General features: G+C 39.5%; 1 protein-coding gene across 1 annotated transcript; it reads right to left on the reverse strand.

Annotated features, from left to right (window-relative positions):
• Positions 1 to 10,803: 10,803 nt before the first annotated feature.
• On the reverse strand, positions 10,804 to 11,914 carry LOC307180382 (thymosin beta-15C-like; the record flags this gene model as incomplete). Its single annotated transcript, XM_079910599.1, has 2 exons — positions 10,804 to 10,841; positions 11,815 to 11,914. The coding sequence occupies 2 exons, from the start codon at positions 11,912 to 11,914 to the stop codon at positions 10,804 to 10,806; spliced, it is 138 nt and encodes a 45-aa protein (XP_079766725.1).
• Positions 11,915 to 26,167: the final 14,253 nt, after the last annotated feature.

The following is a 26,167-nucleotide window of genomic DNA, read 5'->3' on the forward strand; positions in this document are numbered from 1 at the left end:
CAAGGGGCCTGTGTGCGAGCACAGGTCACTATCCACACCCCTCTTCCAGGGAGCCTGTGCAGCCCACCACTGCCAGGTTCCCGGGATCCAGGGACAACTACCCCGAGAGAATGCACGGCGGGCCTCAGGCTGGTGCAATGTCACGCCGGCCTCTGCTGCCGCAGGCTCGCCCTGCACACGACGCCCCTCCCTCACCCCGGCCTGAGTGAGCCAGAACCCCCACATCAGCGGCTCCTTTAACTCCGTCCTGTCTGAGCGAAGAACAGATGCCCTCCAGCGACCTACACGCAGAGGCGAGGCCAAATCCAAAGCTGAGCCCCTGGGAGCTGTGAGAACAAAGAAGAGAAAGGGAAATCTCTCCCAGCAGCCTCAGAAGCAGCAGATTAAAGCTCCACAATCAACCTGATGTACCCTGCATCTGAGGAATACATGAATAGACAACAAATCATCCCAAATTGAGGAAGTGGACTTTGACAGCAAGATTTATGATTTTTCCCCTTTTCCTCTTTTTGTGAGTGTGTATGTTTATGCTTCTGTGTGAGATTTTGTCTGTATAGCTTTGCTTCCACCATTTGTTCTAAGGTTCTATCTGTCCTTTTTTTAAAAAAATTTTTTCTTAATAATTATTTTTTAATTTAATAACTTTATTATATTTTACTTTACCTTATTTCTTTCTTTCTTTTTTCCTTCCTTGCCTCCTTCCTTCCTCCCTTCCTTCCTTCCTTCCTTCCTCCCACCGTCCCTCCCTCCCTCCCTCCTTTCTTTCTTTCTTTACTTCTTCTCTTCTTTCTTTCTTCCTTCCTTCCTTCTTTCCCTCCTTTCTTTCTTTCTTTCTTTCTTTCTTTCTTTCTTCCTACTTCTGCTAATTCTTTCTCTCTATTTTTTCTCCCTTTTATTCTGAGCCATGTGGATGAAAGGCTCTTGGTGCTGCAGCCAGGAGTCAGTGCTGTGCCTCTGAGGTGGGAGAACCAACTTCAGGACACTGGTCAACAAGAGACCTGCCAGCTCCACATAATATCAAACGGTGAAAATCTCCCAGAGATCTCCATCTCAACACCAGCACTCAACAACCAGCAAGCTACAGTGCTGGACACCCTATGCCAAACAACTAGCAAAACAGGAACACAACCCCACCCATTAGCAGAGATGCTGCCTAAAATCATAATACGTCCATAGACACCCCAAAACACACGACCAGACGTGGACCTGCCCACCAGAGAGACAAGATCAAGCCTCATCCACCACAACACAGGCACTAGTCCCCTCCACCAGGAAGCCTACACAACCCACTGAACCAACCTTAGCCACTGGGGACAGACATCAAAAACAACGGGAACTACGAACCTTCAGCCTGCAAAAAGGAGACCCCAAACACAGTAAGATAAGCAAAATGAGAAGACAGAAAAACACACAGCAGATGAAGGAGCAAGATTAAAACACACCAGACCTAACAAATGAAGAGGAAGTAGGCAGTCTACCTGAAAAAGAATTCAGAATAATGATAGTAAAGATGATCCAAAATCTTGGAAATAGAATAGAGAAAATGCAAGAAACATTTAACAAGGACCTAGAAGAACTAAAGATGAAACAAACAATGATGAACAACACAATAAATGAAATGAAAAATACTCTAGATGGGATCAATAGCAGAATAACTGAGGCAGAAGAACAGATAAGTGACCTGGAAGATAAAATAGTGGAAATAACTACTGCAGAGCAGAATAAAGAAAAAAGAATGAAAAGAACTGAGGACAGTCTCAGAGACCTCTGGGACAACATTAAACGCACCAACATTCGAATTATAGGGGTTCCAGAAGAAGAAGAGAAAAAGAAAGGGACAGAGAAAATATTTGAAGAGATTATAGTTGAACACTTCCCTAATATGGGAAAGGAAATAGTCTGTCAAGTCCAGGAAGCACAGAGAGTCCCATACAGGATAAATCCAAGGAGAAATATGCCAAGACACATATTAATCAAACTGTCAAAAATTAACTACAAAGAAAGCATATTAAAAGCAACAAGGGAAAAACAACAAATAACACACAAAGGAATCCCCATAAGGTTAACAACTGATCTCTCAGCAGAAATTCTGCAAGCCAGAAGGGAGTGGCAGGACATACTGAAAGTGATGAAGGAGAAAAAGCTGCAACCAAGATTACTCTACCCAGCAAGGATCTCATTCAGATTTGAAAGAGAAATTAAAACCTTTACAGACAAGCAAAAGCTGAGAGAGTTCAGCACCACCAAACCAGCTTTACAACAAATGCTAAAGGAACTTCTCTAGGCAAGAAACACAAGAGAAGGAAAAGACCTACAATAACGAACCCAAAACAATTTAGAAAATGGGAATAGGAACATACATATTGATAATTACCTTAAATGTAAATAGATTAAATGCTCCCACCAAAAGACACAGATTGGCTGAATGGATACAAAAACAAGACCCATATATATGCTGTCTACAAGAGACCCACTTCAGACCTAGAGACACATACAGACTGAAAGTAAGGGGATGGAAAAAGATATTCCATGCAAATGGAAACCAAAAGAAAGCTGGAGTAGCAATTCTCATATCAGACAAAATAGATTTTAAAATAAAGACTATTAGAAGAGACAAAGAAGGACACTACATAATGATCAAGGGATCGATCCAAGAAGAAGATATAACAATTGTAAATATTTACGCACCCAGCATAGGAGCACCTCAATACATAAGGCAAATACTAACAGCCATAAAAGGGGAAATCGACAGTAACACATTCATAGTAGGGGACTTTAACACCCCACTTTCACCAATGGACAGATCATCCAAAATGAAAATAAATAAGGAAACACAAGCTTTAAATGATACATTAAACAAGATGGACCTAATTGATATTTATAGGACACTCCATCCAAAAACAACAGAATACACATTTTTCTCAAGTGCTCATGGAACATTCTCCAGGATAGATCATATCTTGGGTCGCAAATCAAGCCTTGGTAAATTTAAGAAAATTGAAATTGTATCAAGTATCTTTTCCGACCACAACGCCATGAGACTAGATATCAATTACAGGAAAAGATCTGTAAAAAATACAAACACATGGAGGCTAAACAATACACTACTTAATAACGAAGTGATCACTGAAGAAATCAAAGAGGAAATCAAAAAATACCTAGAAACAGATGACAATGGAGACATGACGACCCAAAACCTATGGGATGCAGCAAAAGCAATTCTAAGAGGGAAGTTTATAGCAATACAAACTCACCTTAAGAAACAGGAAACATCTCGAATAAACAACCTAACCTTGCACCTAAAGCAATTAGAGAAAGAAGAACAACAACAACAAAAAAAACCAAAGTTAACAGAAGGAAAGAAATCATTTTAAAGGGCTGGTCGTAAAATCTTTGTGGTGAAGGAACAAGACCATAAGTCTCAGAGGGAGCCTAGGTTTTGGTTTGGTTCTTCCAACTGTATTCCTGGCTTGTTCTTCATTACAATCCAATTGTGAGCCTTGGAGATCGTCTAGAATGTGTGGGTGCTGGAATAGATGACTCTAAGGGCCCTTGTATTGTTCACTCATTACTCCTAGTTTACTTTTTCACTTTACTGGCCAATTACCACAGTGATTTGAGGCCCCCTGGATTGGCCCATTTCCAAATTTTTGAAAAAAAATTTTTTAAAGATGTCTCTACCCTGCACTATTCCATCCTGCTCTTTTATTCTGACAGGTTTTTAACCCACTAACTTCTTTTCGTAAAACAAAACTATAATTTGATCAAATTCTCATCCCAATCCTGCCTTGTTAGGGTCAATAATTAAGTGTGGATATCTTGCACAACAGTTATAGAGGAAAGATCCAAGAACTTTCCAGTCTAAGGAAACTCCACCAACCCTCTAGGTCCAAAAGGCTGTGAGGGCCAGTAAAGTTTCTGCTTAGCTGGAGAGTGTATAATACTAATAAATGCTAAATCTAAATGCCTTCCTCATCCTCTCTTGATATTTGCCTCAGTAATCTCAACTTTGAAACAAAATGCTGTCATACAAAACACAAAAGAAATGGTTAAGTATATTTTTCTTGATTTGAACATCAAATTTTACATACATAAAGCATAGGTTTCTCTAGATCAGAAATCAATTTCTCTTTTACAAAACAGGATTTCTACTTGGTTTCAAAGAAAAATTGTCCAGAATGACACAGATTTTTTTTCTCACAAAAATTGCATTGTTTAAAAGACTCTCCTCAGTGATGCTTGAAATTCTATTAATACTAAATTTATTTAAGTTAAACTGTCTTTTTAAAAATAGAGTATATTTTATAGAGCACTTTTAGGTTCACAGCAAAATTGAGCAGAAGTTACAAAAATTTCTCATATGCCCCCAGACCCTATTCATGCATAGCCTCCCCCATCATCAACATCCCCCACCAGAGTGGTACATGTGTTACAATTGATGAGATACATCATTATCACCCAGAGTCCATAGTTTACATTAGGATTCACTCTCGGTGTTGTACATTCTATGGTTTTGGACAAATGTATAACAACATGTACCCACCAATATAATATCATACAAAGTAGTTACACCCTAAAAATCCTCTGTGCTCCACCTATTCATCCCTCCCTTCCTCCTAACCCCTGGCAGCCATTGATCTTTTATTGTCTCCATAGTTTTACCTTTTCCAGAGTGTTATTTAGTTGGAATTATCCAGTAAGTAGTCTTTTCAGATTGACTTTTTTCACTTTTCCAGAGTGTTATTTAGTTGGAATTATCCAGTAAGTAGTCTTTTCAGATTGACTTTTTTCACTTAGTAATATGGATATAAGTTCTCTCCACTTCTTTTCATGGCTTGATAGCTCATTACTTTTTAGCTCTGAATAATATTCCATTGTCCAGATATACCACAGTTTATTTATGCTTTCACCTACTGAAGGACATCATGGTTGCTTCCAAGTTTTGTCAGTTATGAATAAATCTGCTATAAACATCTGTGTGCAGGGTTTTGTGTGGATATTAGTTTTCAGCTCCTTTGGGTAAATACCAAGGTGTATGATTACTGGATCATATGGTATGAGTATGTTTAGTTTTGAAAGAAACCTCCAAACTGTCTTCCAAAGTGGCTATGTTATTTTGCATTCCCACTAGCAATGATTGAGTGTTCCTGTTGCTCCATAACCTCGTCTTCATTTGACGTTGTCATTGTTCTGAATTTGCCATTCTGATAGGTGTGTAGTGGTATCTCATTTTTTAGTTTACATGTCCCTCTTGACATATGAAGTGGAAGTTTTCATATGCTTATTTGCCATTTGTATATCTTCTTTGGCAAGGTGTCTGTTAAGGTCTTTTGTCCATTTAAAAATCAGGTTGTTTGTGTTTTGATTGTTGAGTTTTAAGAGTTCTTTGTATATTTTAGATAACAGTCTTTTATCTGATATCTATTGCAAATATTTTCTCCCAGTCTGTGGCTTGTCATTTCATTCTCTAGACAGTGTCTTTCACAAAGTGGAAGTTTTTAACTTTGATGAAGTCCAGTTTGTCAGTTCTTTCTTTCATGGACTGTGCCTACGGTTTTGCAACTAAAAAGTCATTGCCAAACCCAAGGTCATCTAGATTTTGTCCTATGTTATCTCACAGGAGTTTTATAGTTTTGTATATTACATTTAGGTCTGTGATCCATTTTGACTTAATTTTTATGAACTCTGTAGGTCGGTATCTGTATTCATTTTTTTTTTGCATGTAGATGTCCAGCTATTCCAGTACCATTCATTGTGGAGACTATCTTTTCTCCACTCTATAGCCTTTGCACCTTTTCAAAGATCAGTTGACAATATTCATGTAGGTCTATTTCTGAGATCTCTGTTCTATTCCATTGACCCATTATTTTGTCAATACCACACTGCTTAGATTATTGTAGCTTTATAGTATGTCTTGAAGTTGGGTGTCAGTCTTCCAACTTTGTTCTTCTCCTTCAATATTGTGTTAACTATTCTAGGCCTTTAGCTTCTCCATATAAATATTAGAATCATTTTGTCAATATCTGCAAACTAAGTTGCTGGTATTTTGATTTGGATTTCATTGACTCTATACATCAATTTGGGAAGAACTGACATCTTGACAATACTGAGTCTTCCTATCCATGAATATGGAATATCTCTTTATTAACTTAGTTTTTCTTTGATCTCATTCATCAGAGTTTTGTAGTTTTACTCATATACATATTGCACATAATTTGCTATGTTTATACCTAATTATTATATTTGGGGTACTAATATAGATGTGTTTTTTTGTTTGTTTGTTTTGATTTTTTGTTTGTTTGTTTTTGTGGTACATGGGCCTCTCACCGTTGTGGCCTCTCCCGTTGCGGAGCACAGGCTCCGGATGCACAGGCTCTGTGGCCATGGATCACGGGCCTAGCCGCTCCACGGCATGTGGGATCCTCCCGGACCGGGGCACAAACCCACTTCCCCTGCATTGGCAGGCAGACTCTCAAGCACTGCACCACCAGGGAAGCCCTAGGTGTGTTTTCTTCCATTTCAAATTTGACTTGTTCATTGGGATCTATAGGAAAGCAGTTGACTCATATGTATTTATATCCAGCAATATTGCTATTATCACTTGTTTAGGAGTTTGTTGATTCTTTCAGATTTTGTACATATATTATCATGTCATCTGTGAACAAAAGACAGTTTTATGTCTTCTTCCCAATCTGTGTACCTTCTATTTTTTTTCTTGTCTTGTGCATTCACTAAAACTTTCAGTACAGTGATGAGAGTGTGCAGCTTTGTCTTGTTCCTTATCTTATAAGAAAAACTTTCAGCTTTTCACTGTTGAGTATGATGTTAGCAGTGGGCTTGTCAAATATGGTCTTTATTATGTTGAGGTACATTTCTTCTATACCTAATTTGTTGAGTTTTTATCTTGAAAAGATTTGAATTTTTCAAATTCTTTTTCTTCATTTATTGAGATGCTAATGTGATTTTTATCCTTCATTTTGTTAATGTGGTGTGTCACATATTGATTTGTGTGTTGACCCATACTTGACTCCCTGTCCAAGCAGGGCTGCAAGATGGGCTCCATTGCTGGCTGGGTTCTCAGGCCAGGCTTCCTGGTCAGGTGAGACTAGAGGCTATACTCAGCAGTTGTGTAGGGCTGTGAACTTGCTTCCCTGCCCATACAAGGGACTCCACAGCCTAATGGTTCATTAGCTGAGGACCCAAATCTGGCAGAACTGTCAACCAAGCTCCCTGGCTAGACGTGGCCACCAGCTCAGCTCTGCAGATGGGAAGAGTCACTGGCTAGGATGCCTGCTTCAGCACCACTGTAAGCAGGAATGCAGTCTGCCTAGGTCTGAGTGCTTGTTGTTGAAACCCCTTCTCCCCTTCTCCATCCCTATCTGTCCCCCAACTGTCAAGCCCTGCAGATTTTCCCAGTGATCTCTGTGAATTGAGACCCAAGTGAGCTTCCTGGGAAATGTCCTGCAACACTGAGAAGCTGGATGTCCACTTTTGTTCTTTTTCCCAGTGGAGAAACTGTAAGCCCAGGAGGTCCCTCTTGGTGTGCTTTACCAGCCGAGGGAAGGGCAATGTGATCAGAGTGTAGTCCTCCTTGGTCTCTGTGGTCCAAGTGAGGCTTCAGCCTCATCCCTGTGTTCTGGAATTTTCACAATGGTATATTGTCTATGGATAATTGCTAGTGGGTCTTCTTGTGAGGGGGAAGGAAGTCAGGAATGATGTATGTTGCCATCTTGATGACACCATTCCTCCAATTTTGCAAATAATAAATTGATTCAGGCCCTAAATCTCAGTGCTTATAGTGGACTTACTGGGAAAAAATTATCCCTCTTGGATAGGCAAGTAAATCTAGTAACTGGAAGAGTATCCCAATATTATACATTTAAGAAAAGCAGGGTAAAACTACTCCAGGTGGGCAATCATTTTTCTCATCGTATATTTGTATGGGTATTCAATTAGCAGCTACAGGTCTTTCTTCTCCTGCCACATACCTCTCATCTGCTCCCGCTCAGTACAGCACTTACACTGCCCAGGGTGGAATCAGTACATTAATGAAAAGAATGGTTACTAGATGCAACTGAACAATTGGAGTTACTGTCCAACACCAGCTCATCTGACGATGTTCATGCTTTCCTTTAGGCCCTTTGAAATGGACCTAATCTGGTGATTAATGCACAAATGCAGAGTTTGCTGAATTTATCATGGAATAAAGCATCTTTCTCAAATTTGCACATGGCAATACTGGAAGGAGAGTAAATGTGTTGTGTGAAAGGATCAGGATCCAAAGAGGTCTGATAATGAGCAAATTTGAGCACATCAGCAAACAGGGTGGTTCCTCATGCATGTAACTTGGGTCCAAAGGATCTGAGAATTGTCATAAGGAGAATACTTGGAGGTATGGGAGCAGGCACACAACAGCTGTCTTCAAATACTGGAGCAGGGATTACCTATGTTGTGTGAGTCTCCAGCATACAGTCTTAAGTCTATTTGATCGAAGCTACAGGGAGGCAAGTTTAGGTACAGTATAAGCAGCAGGTCACCACAAGGGACTGAACAACTCTATTGGACAATTATTTCAAGCAAGAGGTTAGGTCTTGGTGACCAACATGTCTGGCCAAGTCTCAAATCCTCTGACAACACCAAGAGCTATGATTGTGTCACCTCATACCTACTATTTTGCTTGTGGAAGTTTATGCTCTAGCAAAGAAAACAGTTTCCACTTCCCATGGAGGGTAAGCCATTAGAAAAGGGTGGTTAGATAATACTTGATGTTTCAAATAGGTCCAAACAGCATAATCCCTTTCTTGTAGGAAAAGATACGTATAGCTGTATCTCATTTTATTGTGCTTCATTTTATTGCGCTTTGCAGATACTGCTTTTATTTTTTATTTTTATTTATTTATTTTTTTACAAATTGAAGGTTTGCAGCAACCCTATGTTGAGCCAGTCTATCAGCTCCATTTTTTTTCCAACAGCATTTGCTCACTTCGTGTCTCTGTGTCACATTTTGGTAATTTGCTCACTTCATATCCCTGTGTCACATTTTGGTAATTCTTGCAATATTTCAAACCCTCCACCAGCAAAAAGATTATGACTCACTGAAGGCTCAGATGATGATTAGCATTTTTTTAGCAATAAAGTGCTTTTTACTTAAGGTATGTACGTTGTTTTTTTTTAGACATAATTCTATTGCATGCTTAATAGACTACAGTACAGTTGTCCCTTGAAAATGCACAAATTAAGGGAGCTGACCCTGGAACTGTCAAAAACCCATGTATAACTTTTGATTTGCCCAAAACTTAACTACTAATAGCCTACTCTTCACTGGAAGCCTTGTTGATAACAATCGATTAAGACATATTTTCTATGTTATATGTATATCTACATATATTTTATGCATTCATGATATCTCTAACTTTTTCTTAATATTTTGATATTTCTAGGCTACGTGGTTTGTCTGTGAGTTTCTTCAAATTATGGCAAATCTCAAAACATTTTTCCACATATTTATTGAAAAAACTCTGTGTATAAGTGGACTCACAGTTCAAACCCATGTTGTTCAGGGGTCAACTGTATAGTGTAAACATAACTTTTATATGCACTGAGAAACCAAAAACTTTGTGTGACCCACTTTATTGCAGTATTTGCTTTATTGGAGTGGTCTGGAACCACAATATCCCTATCCCTGAGGTATGCCTGTATATTAATAGACCAGAGTATGGATGGTTATACACCCAAATGCTAATGCTTGTAACTGGTGGGATTATAAATGACTGGTTTTTATAAATTGAAAGTGATAAAATATTGCATATGGGCAGGGATTGGGACACTCCCATTTATATGTCCTTGTGCTTACCATGAACACCAAAAATGATTGGTTCATAAGACAGTGGATTCTGTTCAGGACAAGAACCAGACCAGAGGTTCAGTGCTGCAAGTCATTAGCAGATATTAGATATCTGAGTTTATGCTCGATAGAAGATATGATGTGCTTAGCAAAGTGGGTGTTATCAAGTGTTTCTTGCCCCCTTCCCTATCCAACCCCAGCCTTGGGGGTCTCCTCTCATCAAATTGAAAAACACTTTCAGAAAACAAGAGAACTCAGTTTAAATCCCAATCCTTATTCACCTTAAAAGATCAATTCAGACCCCATGTTTTCATTTCCTCATCTCCAAGATAAGGATACTAGTCCACATTACCTCCTCTCCCAAGGTTCTCAAATTCTATGATTCCAACTATGGAAAAAAGCAAGTCAGAACCCACTGGACCTGGACAGAGAAGAGCCTTTTCCACATGACTATTCTGCTAAAGTGGCCTTCCTTCAACCATTTTGTTTGGCTGAAGAGTACCCTTTTGTACTTTCAGTCCTTAGAAGACCACTAAGAATGGACCACCACAGGAGTCTCAACATAATTATATTTATTATTTTATCACTACATTAGAAGTGAAATAAACTGTGAGAAGCTGCAAATGCATGCCACTTCATGAAGATTATGGAACAATGGAGACATCCAGTGTAGAAAGTTAAAAGTTGCTTATCCTTTAGGGATGCAAAGACTAGACACACAAATATCATCAATGGTGTGATTATTGACAGCATCAGCCGGCTGGAATTTATGCACCAATGGAAAGTTTAAGAATGAAAGTAAGGGAACTTTGGCTACTCCTGACCTCTTAGCCAGGGATTATGGATGAGAAGACATAGAAAATGGCTAAAATCTCTACAAACACATAGGTTTACAAAAAACATGCCTAAAACCAAGACACTCAGGCAATGTTGAAATTTGTTCTTGGGAGATCCCCATTTTACGATGTTTGAACACACTCTTTCTCCTGCTGGATAGCTGGAAAAAAGACAAACACAAACAATCATTAAAGGATATTTTCCTAAGATTAAGTTCAGTTTCTTCCAAGAGAGTTCTTTGCCACTCTTTGCCAAGTCATTGAAGGCTACCATACCCGCTTTAAATTTAGAATGCCAAGGCACTAACTGCAAATCCTCAGTTGTGTGTGTGTGTGTGTGTGTGTGTGTGTGTGTGTGTGTGTGTTAACCACCTGAACATTAGAATCTGCATCAACTGTGTCTTTTTTTCCATTTCAGAGTTAGATTTATGCTGTTGCCATTTTTTCCATCGAATATTCTGAGACTGAGGAGCAAGTGAAGTATTTTCCTCAGATTTATCTATCACTATATAATTAGGAAGTTACACCCTTTCAGACAATTTTGACTAACTTAGAAACTCTCAGATAATAGCAACATGACAAAAAGTGCCCCTTAGTTTTGTGAATATGCTTGGAGTTTCTCCATCAGGCTGTAATTCCCAAAGGCAAAACTGATCCCTTCAGTCTGGGAGGCCCAAGTACACCCAAGATCTAAACTTGTTCTCTGCCTTATCTTGTTGTCAGGTACAGAAAACCAAAACTGCAGAGTTTGTATAGTTCTTTAGGAATAAGATCATGGGCCTAAATTGCTAGATGCAGAAAATTCCAAATAACCATAAAATTGAAAAAATTAAGATTTTTCTAGTGCTAAGTATAATATTCCAAAATTGGTTGTAATGTGATTTTTAGTGATTTTCCAAGAAGAAAATAGTTTTTTATTCCCCCATTACTTCTTGGGTTTATCATGTAAGAACAACTTATATAACCCAAGTAATTAAACAACTATTCAATATTTTTAACCATTGCATTAAATTCAGTGGCTACGTAATTATTGCTTACTTTGTGGCAAAATTTACTAGAATAGTTTATTTACTGAACCTATGAATGTTCACCATTGCTTTTCTTCACTAAAAACTGCCCTGCCCCATGACTTACTTTCCTTCGAGGGCAGAGTACTTCTTCCTTCAGTGTTAGTTTTCTTCAGTTTTGACCTGTCAAACTTCTCCACTTCAGAGAAGTCTGGCTTACCACTCATCTTGACTAAAAGAAAGACTGAAAAAAAATGTTTTAACTTAACTGGAAAAACTATTATCATACTAATTGATCACAATCCAAAATTCTCACATTTAATATCAATATGTATTTTATCTTCTGATTTTCAACAAGAAAACAGCACATATCTTGGGAAAGCCATGGTTTTATCAAAATGCTTTGAATTCCACATCATTACCCCACTTCTGATAGGCAGTAAAAGCCACTGAATCAGGATGCACTAGAAACCAAGATGCTCTAAAACCCGGAGTCAATATGTCTGACTTAAAAATCACAGGGAAAGTCAAATGGAGGTGATAGAAACACAAGAGCAGATAGAGATAGAAGAAAAAATAAGGACTGGGCTTAACCAGGAATGAATTTGTAACAGGAGATAGCACTATTTGAGCACCTTCACTTTGTATTCAATTACTTTGGCGGGGGGGATTTTTCTTGGGGGTTAGGGAGTAGCACACAATAAACGGTAGCATAAGTTGTACTAGTTTCTTTCCATTTCATCTGCCTTTTCAAAGACAGTAGATTAAGGAGCTGCAATAAGGAAAGGAGGGGATTTAATCCCGTCATAACTAATGACACGTCTCATGATGTCTCCTTATGGCACTAGTTTGTAAACGCTGTAAGACGGCACAGCTAATTATGATCAGACTCAGGACTTCAGCAGAATGGGCTAAACCAGACACAGTTGATTTTTATTTCACCATATTTTCTCCTCAAGGGGAGAGGGGAGGAGATGAGGCTAGGAGATGCCCTGTGATCTTTCCGGCTTTGTCCAGAAGAGACAATAGGAGACCCCTGAGCCCGCGAAGCAGAGCTCTCCTGCCCATGCCTGGCCCCACCCTGGCGGGGTAAGACACGTCTAGTGCCCAGACCAGAATGGAGAGGCCCTCAAGCAGCCAGACGTCCCGAATATGCCTCCCTTCCGTTGTGGTCACCCTAAGACCCTCCTTTGACGAGCGATCCGCTGCTAATCTCCAGAGGTGGGGAAACAGGGACTTAAAATAATAACAGGGCTGGGCACATAAGCCACTTTGTTGGCAGCAATTTGCTTAATATTTTAAAATAACTATCATCATTGTCAGGAGCCCAGTCCAACCTAACAGCCACGGGAGGGGAGAGAGCAAAAGGCCAGCCCCAGAAGGCCCATTCTGAGCCCCACACTCCTCATCCCCTCAGCCTCGGACTTGCAGCCACAGCGGACTGGCCGCTCTGGGGGCTCCCCCCTCGGACCTTTCCGGGACAGCCCCAGGGAGGATTTCACATTGCGCGCAGAAGGCAGCGCTGCGAAGACAAAGGCGCGGACTCGCCATCAGGCTCAGATACAAATCGCCCGTCCCAACCCCCGCCCCTCCAATTCCAGCAGGCCCCATACGCCAGCCCCGTGGCCGCCGCGCCCTCCTGTCCCCATAGTCCTCTGGCTCTGGCGGGGCCGCACGTCCTCACCCGAAGACTTGAAGACCAGGGAAAGGCAGACCGCTGCACCGCGACCACTTCTCACACAGGACAAGGTTAACCTTCTCGTGTGGAACCCAGCAGTTATAAGCTGCGTGACAGGCTCCGCCCCCAGACCCCGCTCCAGTCCTCTCGGATTGCCCAAGGGATACTAGATCCACCTCGTCGCCCCTCCCATCTCTTTAGATGTGCTGACCTGAGTCCACTGTCTCCCCTCTACTCAGGACCTCACCCTTGCAACTGGGTGTTGATAGCGTCATACCAGATCTGCCTATCCAGACCCCATCCAAGCCCACTGATTCCCCCAGGGACTGGTGGCTGGTCTACTTCCCCTGCTTCTCCCACTACTTTCGTCCTGAAGGTCCACTTGCCTTCTTCCCAAGTATGCTCACTCCTCCACGATAATAGGGGCCTCTACAATAAGCAGACACGTTTTACCCAGTTAGCTTTGAACGTCTGAAACTCGGAGATCCAAGCTGAAGGAGCCGTAATCAGGTACTCCTGGCTTTTTATAGCCATCGGAGCCTACGTAAGCTGTGACAACCAAACAGTGATTTGGAAGTGATGCTCAGTGTTCTCTGTTCTAATCCTCTGCCAGGTCATGGAGGAGGGCTGTTCATGGAGAGGGTGGCCGGTTCTGGGTCATTCAACCCCACAGCTGGGCATTTCTGTGACATTGGTGCGCTCCTATGTAAAAGTCCTATTTTCAAATTTTCAGCCACTGACCATGGTAGCAGTCAGTTTAGGGTAATCAGAGAAACTACTGAGGCTATTCATCCTTTTTTTTTTAACTTTTATTGGAGTAGAGTTGCTTTAGAATATTGTGTTAGTTTCTACTGTACAGCAAAGTGAATCAGCTATTTGTATAGCTATACGTATACATATATCCCTTCTTTTTTGGATTTCCTTCCCATTTAGGTCACAACAGAGCATTGAGTAGAGTTCTCTGTGCTATACAATAGTTTCACATTAGTTACCTATTTTATATGTAGCATCAATAGTGTATATATGTCGGGCTTCCCTGGTGGCACAGTGGTTAAGAATCCGCCTGCCAATGCAGGGGCCATGGGTTCTAGCCCTGGTCTGGGAAGATTCCACATGCCACGGTTCAGCTAAGCCCATGCACCGCAACTACTGAGACTGCGCTCTAGAGCCCTCAAGCCACAACCATTGAAGCCCGTGCGCCTAGAGCCAGTGCTCCACAACAAGAGAGGTCACTGCAATGAGAGGCTGTGCACCGCAATGAAGAGAAGGCCCCACTCGCCACAACTAGAGGAAAGCCCATGTGCAGCAACGAAGACCCAACACAGCCAAAAATAAATAAATACTTAAATAAATTTATTTTAAAAATAGTGTATATATGTCAATCCCAATCTCCCAATTCAACCCACCACCCCCTTTCCTCCTTGGTATCCATACGTTTGTTCTCTATGTCTGTGTCTCTATTTCTGCTTTCTAAATAAAATCATCTATACCAATTTTTTCACACTCCACATATATGCATTAATATACGATATTTGTTTTTCTCTTTCTGACTTACTTCACTCTGTACAACAATCTCTAGGTCCATCCACGTCTCTACAAATGACCCAATTTCACTCCTTTTTATGGCTGAGTAATATTCCATTGTATATATGTATCACATCTTCTTTATCCATTCCTCTGTTGATGGACATTTAGGTTGCTTCCATGTCCTGGCTATTGTAAATAGTGCTGCAATGAACATTGGGGTGCACGTACCTTTTTGAATTATGGTTTTCTCTGGGTATATGCCTAGTAGTGGGATTGCTGGGTCATATGGTAGTTCTATTTTTAGATTTTTAAGGAAACTCCATACTGTTCTCCATAGTGGCTGTATCAATTTACATTCCCACCAACAATGCATGAGGGTTCCCTTTTCTTCATGCCCTCTCCAGCATTTACTGTTTGTAGATTTTTTGATGATGGCCATTCTGACTGGTGTGAGGTGATACCTCATTGTAGTTTTCATTTGCATTTCTCTAATAATTAGTGATGTTGAGCATCTTATCATGTGTTTTTTGGCCAATGGTATGTCTTCTTTGGAGAAATGCCTATTTAGGTCTTCTGCCCATTTTTCGATTGGGTTGTTTCTTTTTTTGATATTGAGCAGCTTGTGTTGTTTGTATATTTGGAGATTAATCCTTTGTCAGTTGCTTCATTTGCAAATATTTTCTCCCAAAATGAGGATTGTCTTTTCATCTTGTTTATGGTTTCCTTTCCTGTGCAAAAGCTTTTAAGTTTAATTAGGTCTCATTTGTTTATTTTTGTTTTTATTCTCATTGCTCCAGGAGGTGGGTCAAAAAAGATCTTGCTGTAATTTATGTCAAAGTGTGTTCTGCCTATGTTTTCCTCTAAGAGTTTCATAGTGCCTGGCCTTACATTTAGGTCTTTATTCCATTTTGAGTTATTTTTGTGTATGGTGTTAGATGGTGTTCTAATCTCATTCATTTACATGTAGCTGTACAGTTTTCCCAGCACCAATTACTGAAGTGACTGTCTTCTCCATTGTATATCCTTGCCTCCTTTGGCATAGATTAGTTGACCATATGTGCATGGGTTTATCTCTGGGCTTTCTATCCTGTTCCATTAATCTATATTTCTGTTTTTGTGCCAGTACCATACTGTCTTGATTACTATAGCTTTGTAGTGTAGTTTGAAGACAGGGAGCCTGATACCTGCAGCTCCGTTTTTCATTCTCAAGATTGCTTTGGCTATTCGGGGTCTTTTGTGTCTCCATACAAATTTTAAGATTTTTTATTCTAGTCCTGTAAAAAATGCCTTTGGTAGTTTGATAGGGATTGCATTGAATCTGTAGAGTGCTTTGGGTATTATAGTCATTTTCACAATATTGATTCTTCCAATCCAAGACCATGGTATATCTTTCCATCTGTTTGTGTCATTTTTGACTTCTTTCATCAGTATCTTGTAGTTTTCTTCAAAAAGGTCTTTTGCCTCCTTAGGTAGGTTTATTCCTAGATATTTTATTCTTTTTTTGCAATGTTAAATGGGATTGTTTCCTTAATTTCTCTTTCTGATTTTTGTTGTTAGTGTATAGGAATGCAAGAGATATCTGTGTATTAATTTTGTATCCTGTGATATAACTAAATTCATTGATTAGCACTAATAGTTTCCTGGTGGCATGTTTAGGATTTTCGATGTATGGTATCATGTCATCTGCAAACAGTGACTGTTTTCCTTCTTCTTTGCCAATTTGGATTACTTTTGTTTTTTTTCTTCTCTGATTGCTGTGGCTAGGACTTCCAGGACTATGTTGAATAATAGCAGTGGGAGTGGGCACCCTTGTCTTATTCCTGATTTTAGAGGAAATGCTTTCAGTTTTTCCCCATTGAGAATAAAGTTTGCTGTGGGTTTGCTATATATGACCTTTATTATGTTGGTGTAGGGTCCCTCTGTGCCCACTTTCTGGAGAGTTTTTATCATAAATGCATGTTGAATTTTGTTGAAAACTTTTTCTGCATTTATATAGATGATCATATGGTTTTTATTCTTCATTTGTTAATGTGGTATATCACATTGATTGATTTGCATATATTGAAGAATCCTTGTATCCCTGGGATAAATCCCACTTGATTATGGTGTATGATCCTTTTAATGTGTTGTTGGATTCTGTTTGCTAGTATTTTGTTGAGGATTTTTGCATCTGTGTTCATCAGTGATATTGGCCTGTTTTCTTTTTTTGTGATATCTTTTTCTGGTTTAGTATCAGAGTGATGGTGGCCTCATAGAATGAGTTTGGGAGTGTTCCTCCCTCTGCAAATTTTTGGAAAAATTTGAGAAGAATAGGTGTTAGCTCTTTTCTAAATGTTTGACAGAATTCACCTCTGAAGCCATCTGGTCTTGGAATTTTGTTAGTTGGAAGATGTTTAATCACAGTTTCAATTTCAGTACTTGTGATTGGTCTGTTCATATTTTCTATTTCTTCCTGGTTCATTCTTGTGAGATTGTACCTTTCTAAGAATTTGTCCATTTCTTCCAAGTTGCCCATTTTATTGGCATATAGTTGCTTGTAGTAGTCTCTTACGATCCTTTGTATTCCTGTGTTGTCTCTTGTAACTTCTCCTTTTTCATTTCTAATTTTATTTATTTGAGTACAGTCCCTTTTTTTCTTGATAAGTCTGACTAAAGGTTCAACAATTTTGTTTATCTTCTCAAAGAACCAGCTTTTAGTTTTACTGATCTTTGCTATTGTTTTATTTGTTTCTATTTCATTTATTTCTGCTCTGATCTTTATGATTTCTTTGCTTCTACTAACTTTAGGTTTTGTTTGCTCTTCTTTCTCTAGTTGCTTTAGGTATAATGTTAGGTTGTTTATTTGAGATTTTTTCTAGTTTCTTGAGGTAGGATTATATTAGTATAAACTTCCCTCTTAGAACTGCTTTTGCTGCATTCCATAGGTTTTGGGTCTTGTGTTTTCATTGTCATTTGTTTCTAGGTAATTTTTGATTTCCTCTTTGATTTCTTCAGTGATCTCTTGGTTATTTAGTAGCATATTGTTTGGCCGTCATGTGTTTGTGTTTTTACAGTTTTTCTTCCTGTAATTGATTTCTAATCTCATAGAACTGTGGTCAGAAAAGATGCTTAATATGATTTCAATTTTCTTAAATTTACTGAGGCTTGATTTGTGACCCAAGATGTGATCTGTCCTGGAGAATGTTCCATGTGCACTTGAGAAGAAAGTGTATTCTGCTGCTTTTGGATGGAATGTCCTGTAAATATCAATTAAGTCTATCTGGTCTAATGTTTCATTTAAGGCTTGTATTTCCTTATTAAATTTCTGTCTGGATGATCTATCCCTAGTTGTAAGTGGAGTGTTAACATCCCCCCAATTACTGTGTTACTGTCAATTTCCCCTTTTATGGCTGTTAGCATTTGGCTGGTGCATTGAGGTTCTCCTATGTTGGGTGCATATATATTTACAATTGTTATATCTTCTTCTTGGATTGATCCCTTGATCCTTATGTAGTGTCCTTCCTTGTCTCTTGTAACAGTCATTATTCTAAAGTCTATTTTGTCTAATATGAGTATTGGTACTCCAGCTTCCTTTTGATTTCCATTTGTATGGAATATGTTTTTCCATCCCCTCACTTTCGGTCTGTATGTGTGCCTAGATCTGAAGTCGGTCTCTTGTAGAAAACGTATATATATATATGCCTTGTTTTCGTATCCATTTAGCCATTCTGTGTCTTTTGGTTGGAGCATTTAATCCATTTATATTTAAGGTAATTATCGATATGTATGTTCCTATTTCCATTTTCTTAATTGTTTTAGGTTTGTTTTTGTAGGTCTTTTTCTTCTCTTGTGCTTCCTGCCTAGAGAAGTTCTTTTAGCATTTGTTGCAAAGCTGGTCTGGTGGTGCTGAATTCTCTTTGTTTTTTTGTGTTGGTAAAGCTTTTGATTTCTCTGTCAAATCTGAATGAGATCCTTGATGGGTAGAGTAATCTTGGTTGTAGTTTTTTTTCTCTTTCATCACTTTAAATATATCCTGCTACTCCCTTCTGCCTTGCAGAGTCTCTGCTGAAAGATCAGCTGATAACCTTATGGGGATTCCCTTGTATACTCTTTGTTGTTTTTCCCTTGCTTCTTTTAACGAGTTTCTTTGTATTTAATTTTTGTTAGTTTGATTAGTATGTGTCTTGGTGTGTTTCTCCTTGGGTTTGTCCTGTATGGGACTTTCTGTGCTTCCTGGACTTTATTGACTATTCCTTTACCATATTAGGGAAGTTTTTTATTATAATTTCTTCAGATATTTTCTCAGACCCTTTCTCTTTCTCTTCTTCTTCTGGAACCCCTATAATTCTAATGTTGGTGCATTAATGTTGTCCCAGAGGTCTCTGAGACTGTGCTAATTTCTTTCCATTTTTTTTAATTTGCTCTGCCACAGTTATTTCCACCATTCTATCTTCTAGCTCACTTATCTGTTCTTCTGCCTCAGTTATTCTGCTATTTATTCCTTCTAGTGTATTTTTAATTTCAGTTATTGTGTTGTTCATCACTGTTCTTTCTTTAGTTCTTCTAGGTCCTTGTTAAACGTTTCTTGTATTCTCTCCATTCTATTTGCCTATCTCCTCTTCATTTATTTGCTCTTGCAGGTTTTTACCTTGCTACTTTCTGCAGCATATTTCTATGTCTTCTGATTTTGTCTGATTTACTGTGTTGTGGTCTCCTCTCTGCAGGCTGCAAGGTCATAGTTCCTCTTACTTCTGATGTGTGCCCCCAGTGGGCAAGGCTGGTCCAGTGGCTTGTGTAGGCTTTCTGGTGGGAGGGACTGGTGCCTGCATTCTGATGGGTGGTGCTGGATCTTGTCCTTCTGATGGGAAGGACCATGGCAGGTGGTGTGTTTTGGGGTGTCTGTGGGCTTAGTATGACTTTAGGCCACCTGTCTGCTAATGGCTGGGTTTGGGTTCCTGTCTTGCTTGTTTATTGGTGTGGGGCATTCAGCACTGGAGCCTGCAGGCTGTTGGGTGGAGCCAGGTGTTAGAGTTGAGATGGAAACCTCCAGGAGAGCTCTAACCATTTAATATTCCCTGGGGCCTGGAATTCTCTGGCGTTCCAGCCTCCTGGACTTGGTGCTCCTACCCGAGAGTCTCAGGCCCACCCCCTGACCTGGGAACCAAGACCCTGCAAGCCACATGGCTCAGCAAAAAAAAAGGGGAAGAAAAGAAATGCTGGGAAGAAAACAAATGAAAACAAACAGACAAACAAAACCCAAGACAAATAGCAAAGACAAAAACAAGCAAACAGCAACAACAACAATTAAAAGCAAACAAACAAATAAATGAACAGAAAAACAAATGGTAAAAGCAAAACCAACCAAACAAAACACACACACACACACACAAAGAAACAAAAAAAAATAGAGAAAACAAAAAACAAGAGACCAACCAGACAAACAAAAGAACCCCCAAACAAAATCAAACAATTAAAAACAAAACTAACAAAAGGGACCCAGCTCTGAGTGCAGCTGAGGGGAGTTGTGTCTCCTCAGGCAGCGCCGGGTTGTGGCTGCTGACGGGCGCTCGGTCTCCTCAGGACTCGCTGGGGTCGGCTTCAGGACAACGTGGGGCTGCGTCCACGCTGACGGGAGCTGGGTTTCCTGAGGACGCGGGTGACGCCGGAGAAAAGGAGTTGCCGGGCTGCCACCTGCTAAAGAAAAGAATGTGTCACCCATACCTTCTACTGGAATTTCTCCCCAGGCAGAGCCGTGTGGATGAAAAGCTCTTGGTGCTCCAGCCAGGAGGCAGGGCTCTGCCTCTGAGGTAGGAAAGCCAACTTCAGGACACTGGTCAACAAGAGACCTCCCAGCTCCACATAATATCAAATGGCGAAAATCTCCCAGAGACCTCCATCTTAACACCAGCACCCAGCTACACTCAACGACCAGCAAGCCACAGTGCTGGAAAACCTATGCCAAACAACTAGCAAAAGAGGAACACAACCCCACCCATTAGCAGAGAGGCTGCCTAAAATCATAATAAGGCCACAGACACCCCAAAACACACCACCAGACGTGAACCTGCCCACTAGAGAGACAAGATCCAGCCTCATCCACCACAACACAGGCACTAGTCCCCTCCACCAGGAAGCCTACACAACCCACTGAACCAACCTTAGCCACTGGAGACAGACATCAAAAACAGGAGGAACTACGAACCTGCAGCCTGCAAAAAGGAGACCCCAAACACAGTAAGATAAGCAAAATGGGAAGACAGAAAAACACACAGCAGATAAAGGAGCAAGATAAAAATGCACCAGACCTAACAAAAGAAGAGGAAATAGGCAGTCTACCGGAAAAAGAATTCAGAATAATGATAGTAAGTTTGATCCGAAATCTTGGAGATAGAATGGACAATAGAATGGACAAAATGCAGGAATCAGTTAACAAGGACCTAGAAGAACTAAAGATCAAACAAGCAATGATGAACAACACAATAAATGAAATTAAAAGTACTCTAGATGGGATCAATAGCAGAATAACTGAGGCAGAAGAACGGATAAGTGACCTGGAAGATAAAATAGTGGAAATAACTACTGCAGAGCAGAATAAAGAAAAAAGAATGAAAAGAACTGAGGACAGTCTCAGAGACCTCTGGGACAACATTAAACGCACCAACATTCGAATTATAGGGGTTCCGGAAGAAGAAGAGAAAAAGAAAGGGACTGAGAAAATATTTGAAGAGATTATAGTTGAAAACTTCCCTAATATGGGAAAGGAAATAGTTAATCAAGTCCAGGAAGCACAGAGAGTCCCATACAGGATAAATACAAGGAGAAATACGCCAAGACACATATTAATCAAACTGTCAAAAATTAAATACAAAGAAAGCATATTAAAAGCAGCAAGGGAAAAACAACAAATAACACACAAGGGAATCCCCATAAGGTTAACAGCTGATCTCTCAGCAGAAACCCTGCAAGCCAGAAGGGAGTGGCAGGACATACTGAAGGAGATGAAGGAGAAAAACCTGCAACCAAGACTACTCTACCCAGCAAGGATCTCATTCAGATTTGATGGAGAAATTAAAACCTTTACAGACAAGCAAAAGCTGAGAGAGTTCAGCACCACCAAACCAGCTTTACAACAAATGCTAAAGGAACTTCTCTAGGCAAGAAACACAAGAGAAGGAAAAGACCTATAATAACGAACCCAAAACAATTAAGAAAATGGGAATAGGAACATACATATCGATAATTACCTTAAATGTAAATGGACTAAATGCTCCCACCAAAAGACACAGATTAGCTGAATGGATACAAAAACAAGACCCTTATATATGCTGTCTACAAGAGACCCACTTCAGACCTAGAGACACATACAGACTGAAAGTAAGGGGATGGAAAAAGATATTCCATGCAAATGGAAACCAAAAGAAAGCTGGAGTAGCAATTCTCATATCAGACAAAATAGACTTTAAAATAAGGACTATTAAAAGAGACAAAGAAGGACACTACATAATGATCAAGGGATCGATCCAAGAAGAAGATAAAACAATTGTACATATTTATGCACCCAACATAGGAGCACCTCAATACATAAGGCAAATACTAACAGCCATAAAAGGGGAAATCGACAGTAACACATTCATATTAGGGGACTTAAACACCCCACTTTAACCCATGGACAGATCATCCAAAATGAAAATAAATAAGGAAACACAAGCTTTAAATGATACATTAAACAAGATGGACTTAATTGATATTTATAGGACACTCCATCCAAAAACAGCAGAATACACATTTTTCTCAAGTGCTCATGGAACATTCTCCAGGATAGATCATATCTTAGGTCACAAATCGAGCCTTGGTAAATTTAAGAAAATTGAAATTGTATCAAGTATCTTTTCTGACCACAACGCCATGAGACTAGATATCAACTACAGGAAAAGATCTGTAAAAAATACAAACACATGGAGGCTAAACAATACACTACTTAATAATGAAGTGATCACTGAAGAAATCAAAGAGGAAATCAAAAAATACCTAGAAACAAATGACAATGGAGACACAACGACCCAAAACCTGTGGGATGCAGCAAAAGCAGTTCTAAGGGGGAAGTTTATAGCAATACAAGCCCACCTTAAGAAGCAGGAAACATCTCGAATAAACAACCTAACCTTGCACCTCAAGCAATTAGAGAAAGAAGAACAAAAAAACCCCAAAGCTAGCAGAAGGAAAGAAATCATAAAAATCAGATCAGAAATAAATGAAAAAGAAATGAAGGAAACAATAGCAAAGATCAATAAAACTAAAAGCTGGTTCTTTGAGAAGATAAACAAAATAGATAAACCACTAGCCAGACTCATCAAGAAAAAAAGGGAGAAGACTCAAATCAATAGAATTAGAAATGAAAAAGGAGAGGTAACAACTGACACTGCAGAAATAAAAGAGATCATGAGAGATTACCACAAGCAACTCTATGCCAATAAAATGGACAATCTGGAAGAAATGGACAAATTCTTAGAAATGCACAACCTGCCAAGACTGAATCAGGAAGAAATAGAAAATATGAACAGACCAATCACAAGCACTGAAATTGAAACTGTGATTAAAAATCTTCCAACAAAGAAAAGCCCAGAACCAGATGGCTTCACAGGCGAATTCTATCAAATATTTAGAGAAGAGCTAACACCTATCCTTCTCAAACTCTTCCAAAATATAGCAGAGGGAGGAACACTCCCAAACTCCTTCTACGAGGCCACCATCACCTTGATACCAAAACCAGACAAGGATGTCACAAAGAAAGAAAACTACAGGCCAATATCACTGATGAACATAGATGCAAAAATCCTCAACAAAATACTAGCAAACAGAATCCAACAGCACATTAAAAGGATCATACACCATGATCAAGTGGGGTTTATTCCAGGAATGCAAGGATTCTTCAATATACGCAAATCTATCAATGTGATAAACCATATTAACAAATTGAAGGAGAAAAACCATATGATCATCTCAATAGATGCAGAGAAAGCTTTTGACAAAATTCAACACCCATTTATGATAAAAACCCTGCAGAAAGTAGGCATAGAGGGAACTTTAATCAACATAATAAAGGCCATATATGACAAGCCCACAGCCAACATCATCCTCAATGGTGAAAAACTGAAAGCATTTCCACTAAGATCAGGAACAAGACAAGGTTGCCCACTCTCACCACTCTTATTCAACATAGTTTTGGAAGTTTTAGCCACAGCAATCAGAGAAGAAAAGGAATCCAAATCGGAAAAGAAGAAGTAAAGCTGTCACTGTTTGCAGATGACATGATCCTATACATAGAGAACCCTAAAGATGCTACCAGAAAACTACTAGAGCTAATCAATGAATTTGGTAAAGTGGCAGGATACAAAATTAATGCACAGAAATCTCTTGCATTCCTATACACTAATGATGAAAAATCTGAAAGTGAAATCAAGAAAACACTCCCATTTACCACTGCAACAAAAAGAATAAAATATCTGGGAATAAACCTACCTAAGGAGACAAAAGACCTGTATGCAGAAAATTATAAGACACTGATGAAAGAAATTAAAGATGATAGAAATAGATGGAGAGATATACCATGTTCTTGGATTGGAAGAATCAACATTGTGAAAATGACTCTACTACCCAAAGCAATCTATAGATTCAATGCAATCCCTATCAAACTACCACTGGCATTTTTCACAGAACTAGAACAAAAAGTTTTGCAATTTGTATGGAAACACAAAAGACCCCGAATAGCCAAAGCAATCTTGAGAATGAAAGAAGGAACTGGAGGAATCAGGCTCCCTGACTTCAGACTATACTACAAAGCTACAGTTATCAAGGCGGTATGGTACTGGCACAAAAACAGAAAGATAGATCAATGGAACAGGATAGAAAGCCCAGAGATAAACCCATGCACATATGGACACCTTATCTTTGATAAAGGTGGCAGTAATGTACAGTGGAGAAAGGACAGCCTCTTCAATAAGTGGTGCTGGGAAAACTGGACAGGTACATGTAAAAGTATGAGATTAGAACACTCTCTAACACCATACACAAAAATAAGCTCAAAATGGATTAAAGACCTAAATGTAAGGCCAGAAACTCTCAAACTCTTAGAGGAAAACATAGGCAGAACACTCTATGACACAAATCACAGCAAGATCCTTTCTGACCCACCTCCTAGAGTAATGGAAATAAAAACAAAAATAAACAAATGGGACCTAATGAAACTTCAAAGCTTTTGCACAGCAAAGGAAACCATAAACAAGACCAAAAGACAACCCTCAGAATGGGAGAAAATATTTGTAAATGAAGCAACCGACAAAGGATTAATCTCCAAAATTTACAAGCAGCTCATGCAGCTCAATAACAAGAAAACAAACAACCCAATCCAAAAATGGGCAGAAGATCTAAATAGACATTTCTCCAAAGAAGATATACAGACTGCCAACAAACACATGAAAGAATGCTCAACATCATTCATCATTAGAGAAATGTAAATCAAAACTACAATGAGATATCATCTCACACCAGTCAGAATGGCCATCATCAAAAAATCTAAAAACAATAAATGCTGGAGAGGGTGTGGAGAAAAGGGAACACTCTTGCACTGCTGGTGGGAATGTGAATTGGTACAGCCACTATGGAGAACAGTATGGAGGTTCCTTAAAAAACTACAAATAGAACTACCATATGACCCAGCAATCCCACTACTGGGCATATACCCTGAGAAAACCAAAATCCAAAAAGAGTCATGTACCAAAATGTTCATTGCAGCTCTATTTACAATAGCCCGGAGATGGAAACAACCTAAGTGCCCATCATCGGATGAATGGATAAAGAAGATGTGGCACATATATACAATGGAATATTACTCAGCCATAAAAAGAAACGAAATTGAGCTATTTGTAATGAGGTGGATAGACCTAGAGTCTGTCATACAGAGTGAAGTAAGTCAGAAAGAAAAAGACAAATACCGTATGCTAACACATATATATGGAATTTAAGGAAAAAAATGTCATGAAGAACCTAGGGGTAAAGCAGGAATAAAGACGCAGACCTCCTAGAGAACGGACTTGAGGTTATGGGGAGGGGGAAGGGTGAGCTGTGACAGGGCGAGAGAGAGTCATGGGCATATACACACTAACAAACGTAGTAAGGTAGATAGCTAGTGGGAAGCAGCCGCATGGCACAGGGATAGTGGCTCGTGCTTTGTGACAGCCTGGAGGAGTGGGATAGGGAGGGTGGGAGGGAGGGAGACGCAAGAGGGAAGACATATGGG

This window comes from Stenella coeruleoalba (assembly GCF_951394435.1).
Source record: "Stenella coeruleoalba genome assembly, chromosome: X".
Taxonomy (NCBI): Eukaryota; Metazoa; Chordata; class Mammalia; order Artiodactyla; family Delphinidae; genus Stenella; species Stenella coeruleoalba.